Source organism: Gobio gobio (assembly GCF_949357685.1).
Source record: "Gobio gobio genome assembly, chromosome: 12".
Lineage (NCBI taxonomy): Eukaryota > Metazoa > Chordata > Actinopteri > Cypriniformes > Gobionidae > Gobio > Gobio gobio.
Window position 1 is genome coordinate 14,584,642 of NC_137105.1, and position 23,503 is coordinate 14,608,144.

General features: G+C 39.0%; 1 protein-coding gene across 4 annotated transcripts in view; it reads left to right on the forward strand.

Moving 5' to 3' along the window:
* The first annotated feature begins 16,619 nt into the window (after positions 1-16,619).
* The window catches only part of txlnba (taxilin beta a), a 28,689-nt gene continuing 21,805 nt past the window's right edge, over positions 16,620-23,503 (forward strand). For 2 of the 4 annotated variants that reach the window (XM_079831678.1, XM_079831680.1), the window contains exons 1-4: positions 16,620-16,816; positions 19,175-19,460; positions 22,487-22,578; positions 23,079-23,249. In XM_079831678.1, the coding sequence (XP_079687804.1) occupies positions 19,178-19,460; positions 22,487-22,578; positions 23,079-23,249 (546 nt within the window). In that variant the 5' untranslated portion in view covers positions 16,620-16,816; positions 19,175-19,177. The remainder of the gene's footprint in view (positions 16,817-19,174; positions 19,461-22,486; positions 22,579-23,078; positions 23,250-23,503) is intronic. The other 2 variants (XM_079831679.1, XM_079831677.1) reach the window with 2 other exon arrangements.

Here is a 23,503-nt window from a genome sequence, read left to right on the forward strand (position 1 = left end):
CAATTCATGTGGCAAACCAGGACATTTTGCGAAAGTATGCCGTTCGACAACTTCCGTGCGTGCAGTTCTGCCCGAAGTACAAATATGCAATATGAACTGTGTAAATTCTGATGACAGGATTAAGTGTTGTGTGCACATTTCTACTGACACAGGCCAGTATAGGGAGATCGAGTTTGTCGTGGATACAGGCTCTGCAGTTTCGATTTTGCCAGAGACTTTGTACAGGCATTATTTCAGTACATCTCCACTGTCTGCGCCGAGTGTTCAATTGGTCACGTACATGAGAGGACACATTCCAGTTATAGGATGTCTCACAGCTAATGTGTCATTACATGGAGTATCTGCTACCGTTTCACTCTACGTTGTGGAAAACGGAACTGCCTTATTAGGCATGGATGTTCTTAAAGCACTGAAATGTACAATTAGCCATGACTGTACTGTTACTGTTTCTACTACCTCTGCTTCAGTACACAGTGTTGCAAACGCTGACCCCGTGGGGTGTGTGAAGGGCTTCGTGCACAAGGTCAAAGCTCGTGATGATGCAGTTCCAGTTCAACAAAAACTCAGACGACTTCCCTTTTCTGTGCGTAATGCAGTTTCAGAGGAACTACAATCTCTGCTGAATCAAGGGATTATTGAGCGAATCGATGCTTCCCCCTGGGTTTCACCAATAGTAGTCACTACAAAGAAAGGAGGGAAAATCAGACTGTGTGTTGACCTTCGAGAACCGAACAAAGCACTAATAGTTGACACACATCCATTACCCCACATGGATGAGCTGTTGAGTGAGTTAAGGGGTGCAGCTATATTTTCAACTATTGATCTAACATGCGCGTACCATCAACTACCCTTACATGCTGACAGCCGTGACTACACTGCCTTTATTACGCATGAGGGTCTTTTCAGATTCTGTCGTGTTCCTTACGGATTAGCTTCGGCTCCTTCAGCATTCCAGAAAATGATGGAGACGGTGCTAAAAGGCGTTCCAGGCGTGAGAAACTATTTGGACGATATAATAGTCTATGCCACTTCACAGATTGAACATGACAAAACTCTCCACACTGTCATTCAGAAACTGACAGATGCTGGTCTGACACTGAATATGCAGAAATGCACATTCAACCGAACGTCCCTCAAATTCCTGGGTCACGTGATCTCAAAGGAAGGAATTCTACCAGACACTGCTCACATCGAAGCTATAGTCGATGCTCCTACCCCACATGATGTCTCGTCTCTTCGTTCATTCCTTGGATTGATCTCGTGGTATAGTAAATTCTTCCCAAACTTTGCCACGGAGGTGGAACCGTTACGTGCTCTCCTGAGAAATGCTCCTGAAACTTTGTTTGAATGGACTGCAGAAGCAGACCGCTGTTTTAACAAACTGAAAGCTGTGTTGGTGGAGAGCCCAGTGCTTGCACTTTTTGACCCTTTACTTCCTACTATTGTGTCAACTGATGCTTCGGACTATGGTCTTGGGGGAGTACTGACACAACTCCATGCAGATGGTGTAGAACGCACGGTTGCTTTCGCTTCACGTACGCTTAGCGCGGCCGAGAGAAAATACTCTACAGTGGAAAAAGAGGCTTTAGCTTGCGTGTTTGCTGTTGAGAAATGGCGCCCGTACTTATGGGGTCATCACTTTACGTTACGTACGGACCACAAAGCATTAACTACCTTGCTGGCTACAAAAGGAATCGGACGTGCTGGAATGAGAGTAGCCAGGTGGTCAGCCCGGCTGCTGTGTTTTTCGTATGACATTGAATACCGCCCTGGCGCTCAAAACCAGGCCGCAGATTGCTTATCAAGAATACCCTTACCAGTAACGACTGAACTCACGGAAGAACCAGAAATGGTTGCCGCGGTCTTTTCCGGGTTACGTTCTGTGTCCATGGAGGACTTTACAAAAGCTTCTGAATCTTGTCCTGAGCTGAGTGTACTTAGAACGCAAATACTGAAGGGCTGGCCGCACAAAAAGAAGGATGTAGATCCAGCTCTATCATCATTTTTTTTCATTCGTGATGAACTGTCCACATACAACGGATTGATCATGCGAGGTGAACATCGAGTCATTGTTCCTGTCGCTCTTCGTTCAAATCTGGTGAAACTGGCTCACGAAACACACCAAGGTTTGGTCAGAACCAAACAAAGGTTACGTGAACTGTACTGGTGGCCGAAAATGGATTCGTTGGTTCACTCAGTGATTTCAACCTGCCTTACTTGTCAACTCAATGACAAATCTGCAAAAACTGCGCCTGCTCCATTACAACCTGTAGATTTGCCGGATGGACCTTGGCAAAAACTGGGTCTTGATATCGTCGGACCTTTTGAACATGCTGCATCAGGCTGTCGTTTCGCAATTTCAGTGGTGGACTATTACAGCAAATGGCCAGAAGTAGCTTTTTCTTCACATGTCACTACTGAGGTTGTTACTTCTTTCTTACACTCTGTGTTTGCACGAGAAGGAAACCCTTTGTTTATCGTTACAGACAATGGACCTCAGTTCCTATCTTCAGCTTTTTCGGATTTCCTTTCTGAACGTGGTATCAAACACCTACGTACAAGTGTGTATCATCCACAAGGAAATGGTGCAGTTGAACGCTGGAACAGAGTGCTGAAAGAGTGTATCTTATCTGCGGAGCAAATGAGAAAAGCGTGGAGACCGTCAGTAGTCGAGTTTCTTCAGAGTTACCGTGCTACTCCTCATGCTACTACCGGTGTATCCCCATCTGAACTTTTGCATAACCGGAAAATGAGAACGAAGGTAGACATTTTTCCTGTGAGGGGGAAAAGTGACAAATGTGCTGGTGTACGAGATGCTGTCAAGGAAAGACAGGAAAAAAGTAAGAAATACACAGACAGGAAGAGGAGAGCCAAACCTGTTTCTTTCAAGGTGGGGGAACAAGTAAGAATCAGAAAGCCAGAGCATGTTCCTAAAGGAAGTCCTAAGTATACTTTACCGTTGTCGATTCGAGAAAAGATTGGACCAAGTTCATTCTTGCTTAGCGATGGAAAGAAATGGAATGGACTGAGACTGACTAAATTTCCAGATCAAACTGAGAAAACTGTCCAGGGATCAAAACCGCCTGCTCAAAGCTGTCCAATCACTCCCAGGAGGAGTGAAAGAGTCGTTAAACCACCAGTGTGGATGAAAGACTTCATAAAGTAGAAGTCTAAAGACAACATGATTGTGAAAAAGTATTGTGAAAAAAAAAAAAAAAAGGTGAAAATCACATGTACTTGTTCTATTCTGTTAAAGTACTGGATTGGTATTTAGAGTGATATGTCTAATTAATGCTGTTTAGGTTAATCAAGAGATTTGAAGTTTTACAATTGTTATGCTGATGTCTTAAACAACATATTGCCTTAAGGGTTACATACTGAATAAGTCACCTACTGACTTTATGTAAGGGGGGAATGTTATGTTCTGTGTAATTGCACTAGAGGGCACTAGTGAGTACAAGGGGGGAGAAGAGGAGAGAGAAAGAAGAAAGAAGCGAGATAGTCATGGTTAATGTGTACTCGTACAGTAGTGTGAAATAAAGAAGTTAAAATCAATATACTTACCTCGTCTTTATACTGAAGTACTTACATAGTCTTACGGGACACAACAGACTGATTCATAAAGACGCTAGTTTTGATCTTGAATTAATCAACATTTTGAATCAGCACCATCACTAGTGTTATTTTTCTTTCACACAACTGTTCAATAAACAAGAAATTAAAATAGACTAACTTACATATACACTCTAAAAAAAAAGGTTCTATATGGCACCAAAAATGGTTCTTCGTCGTAATCATAGAGGAACCACTTTTGGTGCTATATTGCACCATTTCTTAACATGTTCTGTATATGGTAGCGGTGCTATATAGCACCTTAGTCAAAGAACCGGTGAAGAACCTCAGAACCGCTGCAGAACCACTGAAGCACAAAAATTTGTGCTATTTATCACTTAAAAAGGTTCCCCTATGATTACGAGCCAAGAACCATTTTTGGTGCCATATAGAACCTTTTTTTTTTTGGAGTGTAGACACAATATTTGGCAGTTTGACAGTTACTTTATCTTCATTGTAGATTTGCTTGGAAAGCCACGTTCCGTCTCCAAACAAACAGGCAGTGGCGTTCCTGAAAAAATCAGCGTCTTTGAAATCTTCTTCTTCTGTGGATTTATGGGTGGCTTTGAATTTGAATTTGTTGAATGAATGATTTAAAATGACTCTGTCTCAAAACACATAAAAGGACCTGTCCCAAATGGCACACTTCATGCAGTTTCAGTCTTGTAGACTTATAATGGCTTCCACGTGAGTGTGTCCCGTGTCCGTTAAGTCCATGAGACTGTAGGGTGTCCCATTTGTGATTTTTAAGTTTGAGAAGGCTGCTCGCGAGCTGATTTGTGGTCGTTATGCGCATATTGCAGGGCCCGCACTGGCGCGAGCTCCGCAGCAGACTTCTACCTGACAGTCTAAGGCTGAATCCAAAATGGCACCCTAAACCCTCACGGTTTTCTTCACTTTCATGACGTAATGCCACTTTGACTGCCGGGTAAAGTCCTCTACGTAGCTCGCAAACTTGCAGGCTCAGCCGAAGTGCGCATCGAGGGTGGACTTAACGGATACACGCACGCTCAGCCATGTTAAGTCCACTAGACAGAAAGTGCATAGAAGTGTGCCATTTGGGAATTCAGCCAAAGCGGTGTTACGAAAGTGCGGACTCATAGGGAGACTGCGAGAGTTTAGTGTGCCATTTTGGACAGGGCCTCACTCATATAAAGACAATCTCTTGTCGCCACCTATTGGCGGAACTAACAAACTACTAAAAGCTGTGACCTAATGCAGCCTATTGCGCGATGACACAGGGTGCGTCTCAATCAGCTCCCTAGTTCAGTAGTCAGGGCACTGGTCAGGGAGTCGTCCCATTTTAAGGGCTGTCTCAATCGCAGAATCCTTCCAGTGTACTGAAACGTTCGCACCCTAAAAAGTCCCACATTGCACCGCAAAACCCAGGGTGCATCGATGCTCACTATGCTATGCTAATTCTGAAGTGCGAAACTTAAATCGCGCAAGCCAACACACTAAACATAACGCAGATAACGACACGCAATATGTTTTTAAAAATAAAAACGATTATTTTATTATATTTCAGCATAAACATACATTGTTGGACAGGTAATGAACACAGTCTAGCAAACATTTATAATTTATTTAAGGCTGAAATGTTGCACATATATGTAACAAGTACTTTAAATAACATTACAAGTAATGTCAGAAAGATATCAGCTCTTCTGTTGTTCATAAATACCAGTTATGATGTTGTACTATGAGGATGTTGCCGAAAATAGAGTCTTCAGTGTCCCAATGTGTAGTGAGACAGTGTCCTTTACTGACCTTACCAGTGCCCGAATTTCTGTGCACGATATACACTGATTCACAAGCTCAGGAACTAGGGAACTGAATGAGATGCACCCATACATTGTGTGATTTATCGTGATGAAAATGAGTGACCAAATTCGGACACTGAGTGTGCATAGTTTTTGCTTGTTTTTATAATTATTTGAAACTTAGTAAACTGGTAGTAAACTCAATCTCCAGTAATAATGAAAAGATTTATCTTGAACTGCCATGGAAACTATGTATAAACCTTAATTAAACAATTGAATAATCAATTAAAAAGGAACTTATACTTGTATGATAGCCACATTGGACCAGCGGTTTGGAAAATGGATGGATGATTCAGCTGCGGGCAAATGACTCTCACAGTGCATTAAGGGTATTCTCTAGCCATTGAGAGTATGGCCCTGTCCCAAATGGCACCCTAAACCCTCACGGTCTTCCTCTGAGTGCGCACTTTCACAACGTAATGTCGCTTTGACTGCCGGGAAGAAGTCCGCTGCGGAACCCACACCAGTGCCGGCTCGGCAGAAGTGCGCATCGAGGGCGCATATCGACCTCAAATGGGGCGCTCGCGAGCACCCTTCTGAGACCAAATATGACAAATGGGACACACTGCGGTCTCGTGGACTTAATGGACACGCGCATGCAGCGGCCATTGTAAGTCCACAAGACCAAAAGTGCACATGAAGTGCGCCATTTGGGACAGGGCCTGAATCAGTTGTACACTCGTTATTGCGGTGCATTGTGGGATTGAATGAGTGCACTCGATAACGTCCATTATGGTTTCAGACAGTACAACATATGGCTGTCCCTTCAAATAGTGCCCTATTTAAGGTTATTTAAGGTTATTTAAGGAGAAAATTTCGGACACAGCCCATAACTTTAACCAATGAAATTAGCTGCAGGGCGGGATTTTCTCTGAACTGGTTTGAGAAAAATAATCACACGATTAAATCCAAAATGTAGCCTCCTGGACGCGTGATTTTTTCCCCCGCCAAACTATTATTGCACAAACTCCGCCCCGTAGTTAATTCAAAAGATGTCCATACTGATGTCAATCACATTGCTGGTTGCCTACACAATGCTACAACAAAGATAAATCCCTACACCCTAACCTTAACTTGCTTTGGGTGAAAAAATCACGCGTCCAGTACGTATTGGATTTAATACAGCACGTCATCGCATAACAGGAAGCAGCGGGGACATCTTGGTCTGTCTGGAATGAGTGATACAAACAGTGAAAAATGGAAGCTTGTTTCCTCCACTAAATAAAAAAGATAATTGCCACTTTTATTTTGCAAGATATAAACTCGCAATTCTGAGATTAAAAAGTTGTGAGAAAATCATTGTGAGATAAAATGGCACGATTTTATTTATCTATTCATTCTGTGGAAACAAGCTTCCATAGAAAAGTCGTAATGCTGTTAAACTGCTATATGATGCTCTTGCTATTCCGTATAACACATAGTCTATATATAACATAACTGACACTCCAAGTCTAATAAAATGTTCATGACTTGCAAGCTGGGAATGCGGTCTTGTCCCACTCAGAATTGACTTCTGTACAGTAGCCTAACGCACTCCTTTGCTCTTGGACCGGGTGCAAATTGCATTAAAGTCAACGCAGAGGGAAGTTGACTATTATAATTGCCTTCACTGTGGGAATGTTGGTTGTGTTCATACCTAACAGCTAGCTCTGAGCCCCCCTCTGCTACTGTGAATCCAGACACCTCCTCCAGCCTGCATCGCAAGGAGATATTGTAGCTTACAAACAAGTCAGTGACATACAATGTCAGGAGAGTGTGTCTTCTTGAGAGCATGAGAAGAAATCCTCTCTGTTAACTTAAGATACACACATACGTGACTCATCTTCCCATCAAATGCTGCTCCTCCTCATAAAACACAAGCTGAAATAAGATATTCACATGCCTCAGAGAGATCTGTATTCCTCTTCCATTTTTCATTCGGCATTCTTTGATTCACCAACATGATAGGCAAGATTCATTTTCATTATCAGAGTTCTCTGATATTAAAAATCTAAATCTAAAACAATTTAATCTCTAATCAATATGAGTATTCATGTCATCAAAATATTTTTACAGAAATAAGAATTTATAATCATTTATAGCCCTCATTTTGCCATGTGTCTTTGGTCTAGCTTTGTCATCGTTTGATGTAGTACAATATTGTGTTTCATGTCCATGCCATGCTTTATCTAGTCAAGGGTAACACTTTACAATACGGGTGCACTAATATGCATTAATTCATGCTTAAATAATGCACAGATAATCACGAGTTAATGTATGACTCATGAAGAACTAAACCATTTATTAATGATTACTGCATCAGCAACTAATGAAGATTCTATATGATTAATAGATTAAGTAATATATGAATTGTTATTAATTAAACGTGTCATAATGTGTTAATTCCCTAATAACATATTATATTAACTAATAGTGTAAATTAATGTTTTAATTATCGCAACGGGTCGAAGCCATGCATTTCATCTTTCAGCTGTCTGCTTTAATTAATCATTAGCTAATGATTTTCAAAGGTATTATGTTATGACTTCACTTGTTGAGGCACATGACTGTTAACTAATTCAAAATGAATTAAAAACCCATAACCACAATGACATATTACTTAACAATTATTTAATAGTCATTAAGTCATAGCACAATGATACCTTTGCAAATCATTAGCTAATAATTAATTAAAGCGGACAACTGGAAGTTGAACTACATAGCTTTGACCAGGAAGTTGAACTACATAGCTTTGACCATTTTGGTAAATAATTTATGAATTTACATTATTAGTTAATATGTTATTAGGGAATTAATATATGATGACACATTTAATTAATAGCAATTCATATATTACTTAATCTTTTAATCATATTGAATGTTCATTATTTGCTGATGCAGTAATCATTAATAAATGGTTTAGTTCTTCATGAGTCATACATTAACACATGATTATCTGTGCATTAGTTAAGCATGAATTAATGCATATTAGTGCACCCGTTTATTTTCAAATTATTGCTTTGTTTGTACACTTTCTGAATCATGGAATGAACTGCATTTGGGCTCAGAAATCCGACTCAACTTCAGTGAAACATTATATATTTTTAAAAAGAAAGAAATGTACTCTTTTGAATTTATTTTGAATTAACTCAGTTAAAAGCCTAATTCACCCTTCCACGCAAGTTTTAATTAACAGGCAATTCTGACCAATCACGTCACCGAATCTGCCGGTTTGCCCGACAAAGCAGTCAGGAGAGTTAGTAGATTAACGTCGGTGGACTTGAACTTCAAAAACGGTGTTTACTGACGTCTTTCCGCAGTTGAAACAACATTTCTTTTAGTGTTCATTCATGTTAATGTGATGCTTATCAATGAACTAGAAGGAAGAGATAATCGGTTCACGAGCAGCTGCAGCGATCACGACACATTAAAGAGTCACAAAACGGTATTTGTTGTTTACATTTCTTTAAAAAAAATGACAACATTTTAAATTTGAGACTTTTTCATATCAAAAGTAACTTGCTCTGCCCTGTCTGTCGGCGTGCTGTCAGTATCCTCTTTGCTCCGTGATGTATTTTCTCTGAGTGAGAACGTGTGTGGTGTGAGAGCACCATGGCTTGTCGGACATAGCAACAGTAACTAAAGGGGGCGGGTCATTGCGAACGGTCAATTGCATAAACTATTAATGTCTCCCAGTAATCAATCATTTTATCCCTTAAACTCATCTTTGATCACCAAAATGACATATTTAAAAAATCATGTTTTTCACCCGCCTCCACTCAATCTGAAAAGCTCAGAATACCTGATCTACTTGGTCAACTTTACTGTAGTAAATGCTGCACTATGGCAAATGGAAATACTGGTTTAATTCAGCCATATATTAGGGGTGTAACAATATACACTCACCTAAAGGATTATTAGGGATACCTGTTCAATTTCTCATTAATGCAATTATCTAATCAACCAATCACATGGTAGTTGCTTCAATGCATTTAGGGGTGTGGTCCTGGTCAAGACAATCTCCTGAACTCCAAACTGAATGTCAGAATGGGAAAGAAAGGTGATTTAAGCAATTTTGAGCGTGGCATGGTTGTTGGTGCCAGACGGGCCGGTCTGAGTATTTCACAATCTGCTCAGTTACTGGGATTTCCGCACACAACCATTTCTAGGGTTTACAAAGAATGGTGTGAAAAGGGAAAAACATCCAGTATGCGGCAGTCCTGTGGGCGAAAATGCCTTGTTGATGCTAGAGGTCAGAGGAGAATGGGCCGACTGATTCAAGCTGATAGAAGAGCAACTTTGACTGAAATAACCACTCGTTACAACCGAGGTATGCAGCAAAGCATTTGTGAAGCCACAACACGCACAACCTTGAGGCGGTTGGGCTACAACAGCAGAAGACCCCACCGGGTACCACTCATCTCAACTACAAATAGGAAAAAGAGGCTACAATTTGCACGAGCTCACCAAAATTGGACAGCTGAAGACTGGAAAAATGTTGCCTGGTCGGATGAGTCTCGATTTCTGTTGAGACATTCAGATGGTAGAGTCAGAATAAACAGAATGAGAACATGGATCCATCATGCCTTGTTCCCACTGTGCAGGCTGGTGGTGGTGGTGTAATGGTGTGGGGGATGTTTTCTTGGCACACTTTAGGCCCCTTAGTGCCAATTGGGCATCGTTTAAATGCCACGGCCTACCTGAGCATTGTTTCTGACCATGTCCATCCCTTTATGACCACCATGTACCCATCCTCTGATGGCTACTTCCAGCAGGATAATGCACCATGTCACAAAGCTCCAAACATTTCAAATTAGTTTCTTGAACATGACAATGAGTTTATTGTACTAAAATGGCCCCCACAGTCACCAGATCTCAACCCAATAGAGCATCTTTAGGATGTGGTGGAACGGGAGCTTCCTGCCCTGGATGTGCATCCCACAAATCTCCATCAACTGCAAGATGCTATCCTATCAATATGGGCCAACATTTCTAAAGAATGCTTTCAGCACCTTGTTGAATCAATGACACATAGAATTAAGGCAGTTCTGAAGGCGAAAGAGGGTCAAACACAGTATTAGTATGGTGTTCCTAATAATCCTTTAGGTGAGTGTATAGTGTCACAATATCACAATACAAAAATGCAACAATAAGTATCATGATTAGTGACAATATGTATTGTGATTAGTTCTTTTTTTTTATCCAAGTTAACTGAGTTTTAGTGACAGTACTACTATTTTTTCACTAGTTTGTTTACCCATATACTCTTTAAGCTAATAAGGTTAAGGGTATTTGGCTTGCTGTCCGCAGTGGAGGATCTCAAGGAAGCAGCTTCAACTCGAGCTTAGATTTACCCCCCAAGGGACTAGTGCTAGGAAGAAGAGCATGGTAAACGAGATGCCTAAATTTATGTTGGTGGAGTTGGAGAGGTGGAGGGATGCCAAAACAGCTGATGTCAGAAAAAGGTGGGTGGCTGCTTATATGCAGCTCTGGCAGTTAATTGAAAGATTAGATGGGTTCACTCCTCCCAAACTTGCGATTGTGAACTTCACATGTTGAATATAATGTATAATAATGCTAAATGACTTATGTTACCAGTAAAAAGTGGCCTGCATTAGAATAAACATATCTAGTCAGTGACAGTGCAAGCATATCCGTCTAAAATAATTCTGTATTTTCAGCTTCAGAATCATGGATATTTTTATTCTCGTGTCACCATTGTCCTGTGCGTTAGGTTACCAACACCGGGTCCAAGCCTATTCATTCCACCCCCAATGTAATACCAAATTTAGCATTTTAATCAACAGTACATTTTTTGTTAACCTGGCTTATACCATATGTCTTGGTGTATCGCGCAACAATATCGTATTGTGAGTTCCGTATCGTGATATGTATCGAATCGTGACATGAGGGTATTGTTACACCCCTACCATATATATTTGAACCAAAAACTGATTCAGAAGAAGTGGAATCGTGAATTATACTGGCTCATCTACAAGTCGATGGATCAGAATGGAAATGCATTTTATGTATCGCTCTCTACAACGTCGGACGCATAACGGTAATTAATATGATTAGCCTTTTGCTTGACTACGTTATCAAGCAGCTAATAATGTGTTGCTAATGTTGCACAACCATGTTCCCATCCGACATCCCAGTCTGCCTTCTAAAAATCAGTATCCTTTGAAATGCTTTGAACGACTTAGAAAGGCATATAGTTCATCATAACATTGTATATACATAATTCACTCGTTATATTGCTAAATGTACCCGATTTTTCATATCAACAGAAAAATATACCAGGATAACCTTGCTTCTCTTGAGACCATGCTTCAGAGAATAGTTAATGATATCCTAAAGCCCGCCCTCACATTGATGGGATTGGTTGCAGCATGTTTGTGACGTAGAGAACAACTGTTATTTCAAACCGCGTTTTTTAGATTTTTGAATTTGCACATGGTTAAAGGTACAATATGTAACTTTTGGATTCTGCATTTTGCAGAAGAACATGGTTTTGGTTGTGCTTCGGCTCTACATGACCGTGCGGATGAATATGGTTATCCTACTGCTCATACAACATTCATTGCTAGACTTAAAGGGGGGGGGGGGGGGGGGGGTTAACACACACAGTTTCAGCCAATCGCATGTTAATCTTGAGAGTGGCATTGCATCCTTCAAATCTCAAAAAAGTATTCAGTTTTATTAGATATATAGAAGAGCTCTTTCTGAAAACAGCCGAACTTGTGGAGGAGTTCAGTGGGCGGAGCTAAAGAGAGACACACACACACACACACACACCTATGACAAACACACGCACACACAATACATTTGTGGCATTATCCCTCCCTGGATTTGTTTTATTCACTAAACGTTGTTTACATTACATGCACTTGCATGCCGATTGCCAACAAAACACAGACATTTGATGCAGTTTCGACTCAGAACAAACCAAGAACAAACAAACACACTTGCAGAACTCCGTTGCTGCTCTGGAAAAACAAACTACATCCAATGTTTGCTTAACACTGGGTTATTTGGGAAGCTGAACAAGGTCATTTTTTCCTCACAACCAGAAACACACTACTTTAGTGACATTGTTGATGTTGAGGTCTAAAAACAAAGCGCTGCCGACAGCTCCGATAACCCGAACGAGGCACGTTGATGGGCACGGATAAGTGCCCATACAAGGAATTCCACCCATTTTGACGGAAAAAAAACTTTCCAAAACTTTAAGTGTATTTGGCACAGAAATACTCTGTCATACACGTCCAACAATTTTTTTTTTTATCTTGGCCATGTTTAGCATGAGAATCCAACTCTTTAACAGTGTAAATAAGTCAGAATGATTGAAATTAGACCCCCCGCTTTAAGAGATATAACCAGTTTAGATGGAAAGGATCTCAAGCTGACTAGCCGAAGACATTATACCCATTAATAGACACAGTACTTGAAAATAATTTCCAGCCCATGGCTACAACAACCACAATGAAATGACCCTTCACAATAAATAATGCTTTACAATTAACTCTGCATGAGAGCTACAAATGACAATTTATCTGTTCAATAAAATACCTTATTCACCTGTTGAGTAATAAAAATGCCATTTCCACTTCGCTTTTACAACATTTCAAAACCTTGAGTTCTCGCCATCTCAGAAAAGCCAAAATGTTTTATCTTGGATGTTTTATTACGAGCTCTTGTCGCGTTTTCTTTTTGTCAGCAGACTCTCCTATGTTATTCTCTCCTGTGATTCCCCAGAGGTTCAAGATTTAGAGTTCCCCAAGTCAACCTTTCTCTCTCGTTGTGACAACGAACCTATGCCACTCCCACACCATCAAAGTAGCCGGAGCAACTCTGTTTATGGATATGACGAGATACACACAGTCAAGTGACTTGTACGCAATTTCCCGTGAAAATGATCCTGACAGGTCTAAAATATAAACACTTATAATAGGCTTATCATAGTGAATCAGGGTAAGACAAAAACACATTTTGGCTTGATGATGTTTTGACTACTGTTAATTTGGAACAAAACAATGTTACATAGTGTACCTTTAAATATGATATAAACCACCATCAGATTTTCCAGCATCTGCCATCAACTTTAACACTACAGTCTGCGACTTAAAAATGACAAATGGCAGAAATCGTAGAATACAGCAAGCCTCATTATCAACCATTAAATACAACGTGTCACAGAGCAAATGATATATGCAGGATATATGGATGTCCCTGTCTCTGCAACACAGTCCAAGGATCAGTGCTTTTGACAGCACCTGGAGAGATAGGAGAGCGAGGCGGGAGACGTGGACAAATCTGACTTAATTTGACTGCATGAGTCAGCAGCTCATTTAGAGGAGCCCTCGAGCCAAAAATAAAACGGAGCAAGATTCTGTTGCGACTTTGTCATGGAAAACAGGAAGTGAGCAGTTCGGAGCAGTATTGCTCATTTCATGCCAGTCCATCTGTGCATATAACCGTAAAAACCTACAAGGCCAGAAACATTGGTCCCAGTCCTTGCCTCGGCAGCTCTGTAACACGCTGACAGTTGCGGCAAAATACCATTCAAGGTTAAAGAGACATTTATCAAAACACCCAAGCAAGAGAGAAAAAAAACGCAATTCTATCTAGTGTCTCCTCTCAAAGAACAAGGACGTTACAATCATTAATTGAGATGCAGGGGCTGAGAGAAATAATTAAGCCTGGAGCCAATGTCAGAATCATTTCTATCTGGTGATTAAAAGATTCACTATTAAAAGCCAAAGAGGGTGAGGATTATCAGAGAGAAGGCCCGTGGTAAAGACTATCGCCCACCACTCTTTACAAATCCTTAACATGACCCGCAAACACTTTAGACTCATTTAGTCTTTTACTAAGTGCCACCGCAAATAGCAAAATAATGATTCCGATGCTCCAAATTGATAATATCAGTGTGTAAAAGCGCACTACATAGGTCATACATTAAAGACCCCATGATATTGTTTGATGAATGGGTGGGTGGGTGTCCGTGTTTTGCAGTTGCATGCCAAATATTTTCAAATATTTAGAAATGTGCCGACAAAAACACTTATGGAGTGAGTTGCATTGGAGATGCTAATCACTTCACAATTCTCCATTTGCATGATTTGGAGTGATTAGAGCGCAATTGACTGGAATTATGGTGGACAAATGTGATATAAATGCTAATAGGGTCCATGAAAACTAAATACTAAGCAGATTGTTATAAGAAATTGGTCCTCAGGAATCCAGTACACAAGTCAATAACTGTGAGGGCCAGCCAGATTTGCATGTTAACCTCATAAATCTATATCATTTTTCATAAACACATTCCTCTTAATTAGAGGGCTCTAAATTATTAACATGATACAATTTTTTTATGAAAAACCTGTTATACACAATCTACTACATGCCTTTTGCCATCTGATTGATCGTTTTTTTTTAATAAGTAAAATACCTCTTGAAGACACGTCTTTTTTCTGTGAAATCTTTACTGATTTTTATCAAATAGATGCAAGAATAAATGTTAATATTGTTAGTAATATTTCGAGATGAACACTTATAACTTTACTTGATTATCCATTCATAATTTTTTCAATTTGTTACAATGTGAGTACCAAATACGATACATCAGGCTCATTCTATTGAACTGCATTATATGTTTTGCCCTCACAATAAAAATGACAGAGCTTTGATCATAAAACTAAGCATTTCAATTTCATCTTATATAATATTGGGAGATACACCGATCAGGTGAAGTAAATAACACTGATTATCTCTTCATCACGGCACCTGTTAGTGGGGGGATATATTAGGCAGCACGTGAATATTTTGTCCTCATAAGCAGGAAAAATGTGCAAGCATAAGGATTTGAGCGAGTTTGACAAGGGCCAAATTGTGATGGCTAGACGACTGGGTCAGAGCATCTCCAAAATTGCAGCTCTTGTGGGGTTTTCCCGGTCTGCATTGGTCAGTATCTATCAAAAGTGGTCCAACAGTGGTGAACCGGCGACAGGTTCATGGGCGGCCGAGGCTCATTGATGCCCGTGGGAATCAAACAGACGAGCTGTATGGAGGCCCCACCTCGCAACTTACAGGACTTAAAGGATATGCTGCTAACATCTTGGTGCCAGATACCACAGCACACCTTCAGGGGTCTAGTGGAGTCCATGCCTCGACGGGTCAGGGCTGTTTTGGCAGCAAAAGGGGAAGCAACACATTAGGATCGGTGTATATGCATATGCATTTTATGTAAGTATGCTATACTGTTATAAAGATCTCATTGATTTACATTACAAGCTATCCGAATAAAATTTTACTTGTGCCCATATAAATAGTATCTGCACCAAATTGGTCCTCTGAATTTCCTTTTTCCTTTTTGTATGAGCTCCATATGTGTCATAAGGATCCATTTTTTTAAATTGAGATGTATACAACACCTGAAAGCTGAATAAATAAGCTTTCCATTGGTTTATGGTTGATTGTTAGGAAAGTACAATATTTGGTTGAGATACAACTATTTGAAAATCTGGAATCTGAAGGTACAAAAAAATCGAAATATTGAGAAAAATCGCCTTTAGCAAGTCCTTAGTAACGCATATTACTACTAATAATACATTTTTGATATATTTACGGTAGGAAATTTACAAAATATCTTCATGCAACATGATCTTTACTTAATATACTGAAAAATTTATCATTTTGACCCATACAATGTATTGTTGGCTATTGCCACAAATATACCCATGCGACTTATGACTGGTTTTGTGGTCCAGGGTCACATATATGAGCCATAAAAGCCTCATGTATCAAATATCATACTCAACAAAAACACGGTAGCACTTTATTTTACAGTCCTGTTCCCCATATACATACTTTGTACGTAGTATAGTAATTACATGGTTACTAACTAGGCACTAACCCTGATCCTATACCTTTAAACCAAACCCATAGTTACCTTATAGTATCCAGTACTTTCTTAGGTAAGTACACTGTATAAATTGCAACCAGTAACACATATGCAAACTTTCTTTTATTAGATTTTCTTTTATAGTTTGTCTAAAGATTCTATAAACTTTTCCATTAGAGAATTGGATTAGTAGATCTATGATAACTCGTGAAAAGGTCTGATTTGAAAGGCTTTAAGGGATACTGCAAAATTAGCCCCTCAGCTGTCTTCCTGAAAAGCCTGAGTAGAAAGATCTTGACAGGCCGATTCATTCAGAGAGTTTGGACAACGTTTCCATTGGTGTTACATGGAGGTTATTTTGAGGGGCTCGTGTTGTCAGCTGTTGTCTTGAGTCCTGTTGGACCCTCCTCGCGTTTCTCTGTCACTCTGTTAAAACTGTGGACTGGCTGGTTCATTGTCTTCCTTTTCTATTCGAACCTGAACAGAGACGTGTAGGGTAAGTCTTGAGCTTCACTATTTTTTTGTTTTGTACTGTTGAGCTGAATGTCACACGTGTGTCTTTGAGAAACATAGTTAGTTGGTTTTATTTGGCTGTACATTGCGCTTCAGTCCTTATAGTGTGGTTCCATTATTGTGATTTTGTAATGACGATAATATGAAGACTAAGTCTCCAATGCAATAATTCTCTCATTTTCAATTCAACCATATGAGGAAAGTAATCTTGTCTTTTGCATTTCCCAAAGTTGGTCCTAACTATCTGCTTCACTCTTAGCCTCTTGTTTTAAAGGTATGCTGATGAGAATAGTCATTGTTTTTTCCACTTTGCGTAAAACTGCCATCATTGACATCAGAAGCTACGTGTCTAGAATAAGAAATAGCTTGTCCATATTTAGAGGGTCCAAAAATAGCATGTGGTTTCACAACAGGTGCCGTGTTGCTGAAGGAGGAGGGGTGATGGGATAGGAGGAGGAGTGGATAACATGCACACGGGGTGGAAAGAGGGCTATAATTTTAACCTGATAAGCAACAGAGCTGGGACATAAACAACCTCTGGAATCTCAGAGTTCATTCCACATGAAATCAGCCGTGTAGAGCTGAAGGGCTTCAGGTCTGGCGCTATCTGTGACACATCAGATTTAGAGGCTCAGCGATATTCTGCCACTGTGATTTGTGCTATTTTCTCTGCGCCCCCTCCCATAGCCTTGTGTGTCACATGCGGCTCATTGCCTCTCTTCAGATGTCCACTCGACATGGAGGCAATTTACAGATCACATGTGATTCTTTTTTATGGCTTGCATCAAAAATGTTTAAGAACTAACTAGATCACTAACTATAGACATTAAGAGACAGACTTTTGAATTAAAAGTATTTAAATATTACTTAACTACATCACTAACTATAGATATTAAGAGACAGACTTTTGAAATATTATATAGCCTATATATTAGTGCTGGGAAATCGATTAATCAGGATTTATCGCATTCGAAAGAAAAGTTTGTGTTTACATAATGCGTGTACTGTATATAATTACACATGTATATATTTAAGAAACAGATATATATTCAACACTTTGTTTAGGGTCAGTCCTTTGTGGAAACTGATGCAAAAATGTATCAGTTTCCACAAAAATATTAATCAGCACACCTGTTTTCAACATTGATAATAATAAATATTTCTTGAGCACCAAATCAGCATATTAGAAAGATTTCTATATAATGATTTTGTAATGGCTGCTGAAAATTCAGCTTTGACATTATAGGAATAAATTACATTTGTAAAACATATTAAAATAGAAAACAGATATTTTAAATTGTAATAATATGGTAATAATAATATTTCTGTTTTTATTGTATATTGATCAAATAAATGCAGCCTTGGTGAGCATAAGAGAGACTGACCCCAAACTTATGTATAGTATCTATATCTATATCTAATCTATAGATAGATAGATAGATAGATAGATAGATAGATAGATAGATAGATAGATAGAGAGAGAGAGAGAGAGAGAGAGAGAGAGAGAGAGAGAGAGAGAGAGAGAGAGAGAGAGAGAGAGAGAGAGAGAGAGAGAGAGAGAGAGAGAGACAGACAGACAGACAGACAGACAGACAGACAGACAGACAGACAGACAGACAGACAGACAGACAGACAGACAGACAGACAGACAGACAGACAGACAGACAGACAGACAGACAGACAGACAGACAGACAGACAGACAGACAGACAGACAGACAGACAGACAGACAGATAGATAGATAGATAGATAGATAGATAGATAGATAGATAGATAGATAGATAGATAGATAGATAGATAGATAGATAGATAGATAGATAGATAGATAGATAGATAGATAGATAGATAGATAGATAGATAGATAGATAGATAGATAGATAGATAGATAGATAGATAGATAGATAGATAGATAGATAGATAGATTGGCCGTCATTACTGTATAGACAAATTACATTTCCCTCCAGTTATTTCCCGTTCTCAGTTTCTGCAAGTCACTTCTCTATTATTAGGATTGTTTCTGCCTGAGGCAAATGCGTTAATCAAATGTAATTTCCTCAAATTTGAATTCACATTTCTTAGAAACAACCTCATGCATTTCAAACACAACATACCACAGACTGGCCAAAAGCAATCCGTCTTCAGTTTAGTGGCTGGTGATTTCAGGGAGCCATATCAAACCTTTCTACAAGTAATGCATAATCACTTCTCATTAATTTCAACAGTCTCATTTCAGCATCAAGCCAAGAGTGTAATCAAGGAATTGGCTGTTCTACCTCTGCTAATCAATCTGCTTTCTCATGAAGCACTTTTATGATATATTTAACTTGATTTTTTTTTCACAGCAGATGATGGAGGGCAGCGACCAGACCTCTGAGAGCGCCAACGAACAAGTCAATGGCAACGAGGAGCAGCTAGTGGACCCCATGGAGGACTTCAGCAGGCAGTTAGAGGATATAATCAACACGTATGGAGCGGCATCCAGCCTGATGCAGGAGCAGATCTCCATCCTGGAGTCTGAGGAGAAAAGGGAAGAGGAGCTGAAGGCTGATGAAGAGCCAGAGCCCAAAGAAGCTGCTGCCAGCCCAGAGAAAAAACAGAAAGCTGATAAGAAACTTATCAAGGGCCTGGGTGAGGAATCTGCACTTGTTCTCTTTTTAGTTAGACAAATGTGTTGAGATTAAACAGACAAACTAAAAGACTGAACCTTACAAAGAGATTGCCATTTGGTCGAGCATCAAAAATGGCATCCGACCTCACGATGAAAGAAAAACAAACGGAAAAAGTCTATATTAACACATTAAGTAAACTTTATACGTACACCGTTCAAAAGTTTGGGGTCAGTTGGATTTGTAAATGTTTTTGAAAAAAGTCTCTTATGCACATCAAGGCTGCATTTATTTGATCATGAATACAGTTTAAACAATAATATTGTGAAATATTATTACAATTTAAAAGAAATCATATGCTGATTTGGTGCTCAAGAAACAATTCTTATTATTATTATTATTATTATTATTTTTATTATTATTATTATTATTGTTGTTGTTGTTGTTGTTGTTAATGTTGAAAACCGTTTAATATTTTCCTGGAAACAATAAAAAAATGTTCAGAATCCTTTGATGAATACAAATTAAAAATACAACATTTATTTGAAATAGAAATAAAGTCTTTACTGTCACTTTTGATCAGTTTAATGCATCCTTGCTAAATTAAAGTTCTTTTTTTTTATTTTAAACACTCCAAACTTTTGAACTGTAATGTATGAATGAGTGACATAAATGGCATCCATTTTGTAGAATGACCCACATAGCAGAGATTTCAGTGAGAATACTGATTACTGTTTTATGTTTGAAAAATAACGTTACAGCACCTCTCAATCACAGATGGAGATGGAGCCATAAACAGTGATTGGGTTTTTCTATCAGCAGGATGGTCGAGTGCCATAAGTGCAGTAATCAACTCTTTGGAAAATTTCCATTCTCAAGAAAAGGGTCCTCACGTCAATACTAAAGCCCACTTCACCATCAAAATGCTCACAGACACAGTTGCTTGACTTATTTTTCTGCCGCACTCTTGGGCTTAAAGGAAAACATTTGAGACAAGAATGACAATTCTGTCATCATTTACTTACGCTCATGTTGTTCTGTATGACCTGTGTTACTTTCCTATGTGGAACACAAAAAGAAAACATTTGAATAACGTACAGTACTGTATCTGGTCACTCATTTCAGTTCAATTACTATAAACAGGGCTGCATTTCCCAAAAGCATCGTAAGCCTAAGCTGATCATAGAACAATTGCCACCAATGGTCAACCTACGATCAACTTAGGTTTACAATAATTTTGGGAAATGCAGCCCAGGTACATAAGCCTTCAATATTCAACACAGAAGTACCATAATAAATAATAATAAATGTATCATAAAATATCATAAAAGCTATGGTTCTTATGACTCATGCTCTATATTTCAAGTCTTCTAAAGTCACAAATAGTTTGGTTTGAGAATATTCAAAGAAAAAAATGTAGCAGTTAGCCATTGTGACTGAATCATTCAAGGAGTCAGTGAGCCAAACTTGAGAACTGGACTAGCTTGATTTGTGAACAAAACATTCAGACTGGTTTTGTGAACTGGATCAACAATTCATTCAACGATCAGTGAACAAAATTTTAGTTTGTTACTAACACAGCTTTCCCAGCTAACATGGAATGTTCTCAGAACTTTGTTTGAAAGTTATGAACAAACATTCTTCCAATAATGTTACTAGAATGTTCATTCAAAGTGATATTATGTTCTCAAAACGTTTTAGCACAAAAAAACATTATTTATACATTGTTTATGGAACGTTTTTTCCTGAAACGTTTGAATTGGATGTTCGTTTAACGGTTTTATGTTACTACTTGTTTCAGAATGTTCAGAGAACATTTAAAAGTAACATTCCCATAATGTGTGAAAAATACTAAAATGAAATGTTCCCTTAATGTTTTTTTAAAAACATTTAATTTTGACCATTCAGAGAACATTCAGAACCGTGAACAGTAGCAAAATGTTCTTAGAACGTATTCTAAAGGGATAGTTCACCAAAAAATGAAATTTATCCCATAATTTACTCACCCTCAAGTCATATAGGTGTCTATGACATTCTTCTTTCAGATGAATACAATTGGATTTATATTAAAAAATATCCTAGCCAATCCAAGCTTTATAATGGCAGTGAATGGTAGCCCAAAATTTGAAGCCCAAAAAAGTGCATCCATCCATTATAAAAGTAATCCATATACGGCTCTGCGGGGTTAATAAAAGCCTTCTGAAGTGAATCGATGGGTTTGTGTAAGAAAAATATCCATATTTAAAACTTAATAAAGTAAAATATCTAGCTTCCGGCGGACTGCCTTCCGTATTCAACTTACGAAGAAAGTGTAACGCCTCTCTCAGTTCATATAAATACACTATATAAATACACGCTTAAACTATGTCCGACGTCTTCTTCGAGCCAGTTACGCTTTTTTCCTTAAGTTGAATTGGGACTGTGGTCCACCAGAGGCTAGATATTTTACTTTATAATGTGTTAAATATGGATATGTTTCTTACAAAAACACATTGCTTCACTTTAGAAGGCCTTTATTAACCCCCAGAGCCGTGTGGATTACTTTTATAATGGATGGATGCACTTTTTTGGTCTTCAAATTTTGGTATGCCATTTACTGCCATTATAATGCTTGGAGGAGCATTTTGTATTCGTCTGAAAAAGAATGTCATGTACACCTATGATGACTTGAGGGTGAGTAAATCATAGGGTAATTTTCAATTTTGGATTAACTATCCCTTTAACAGTGCTTTAATGATGTTTTTTGTCATTTTGAAGCTTTCTATAGAAAAAAGACAATCATAAAGTTTTTTGGAACATGATGATGAATAAATAATGACAGAATTGTCATTTTTGGATAATCTATCCCTTTAAGGCTGAGTGGCTCTTGAGCCTTGTTTGCTTTTCTCAACCATTTTATCGCATAGTAAAAAGGATCACGCTGTGATGACACTACTTCTGCCATTGATTTATTTTGAAGCTTGCGTGCAGAACTCTCCCTTGTGGGCTTCTGCTCATCTCCTTTATCTTTTAATTCTCTGATCTGAACGGAAAACGCTTGTCTCGTAGGTAAAGAGGCCTCATCCTTATTGCAAAGTCTGAACAAGCTCGGCTCACCAGAAGAGAAAGTGGAAATGGTGTTGAGGAAATACACTGAGCTGGTGAGTATCCAGACCTATGAGAGCGGCGCTCTCTGAACAGATTTCACCACCGGCAACAACAATGCATAGAGGACAGTTAAGAGGAAACAAATAGAACACAAACCGGATTGACACAGAAAGAAAATAAAAGAACTCCTGGTGTGATGTTAAGAGTGGTTTCACTGATACTGCGATGACCTAAATATACGGCGCCCCGGGCTGGATGAGCGAGTCTGAAAACAAGGCCATATGCCACACAAGAAAGCCACAACACTTTCTTCAATTTCAGAACACAGAGATAACGGCAGGGAAATATAAAGTAGAACGTACAACAAGTTATTCTTCCAGTACTGACAAAACCAGATCTTTGGGCCCTGGGAAAACTGAAAAAACTCTGTATCCTGTCATTCCAAAACCAGACAGACATTATTTAAAGCAGCTTTAGACCATGCAGCCAGAGGTGTTAATGCGGTGCATGATGTATGGATCACACCTGTGTGTGTTTTGTGCACATTGGGCAGGTGGAGGAACACAGGACTGAGGAGAAACAGCTGGGGCATCTTCAGCAGAAACAGGGTCTTCTGGTCAAGCAGAGAGATCAGCTTCAGTTCGAGCACAGTCGTGCCATCCTGGCCCGCAGCAAGCTAGAGATGCTCTGCAGGGAGCTTCAGAGACATAACAGGACACTGAAGGTAAGAACACTATCTACTGACAGTTTAAGAAATCGAAGTTGTGAAGTAAAGTTAGGCTATGTTACATTGGTAATATTATTTTTACCAACCTAAAACCCAGCTTAAAAGTTGTTTCTGAGAACGTTATTGCATTTAGATTATAAAAATGAAACAAACCAATAAGATAAGAAACATACTTATTATTTCTTGTTGAATGTAAAAATAAACATGCATATTTCCATAAATCAACAACTAATTATTGATAAAAATGTATC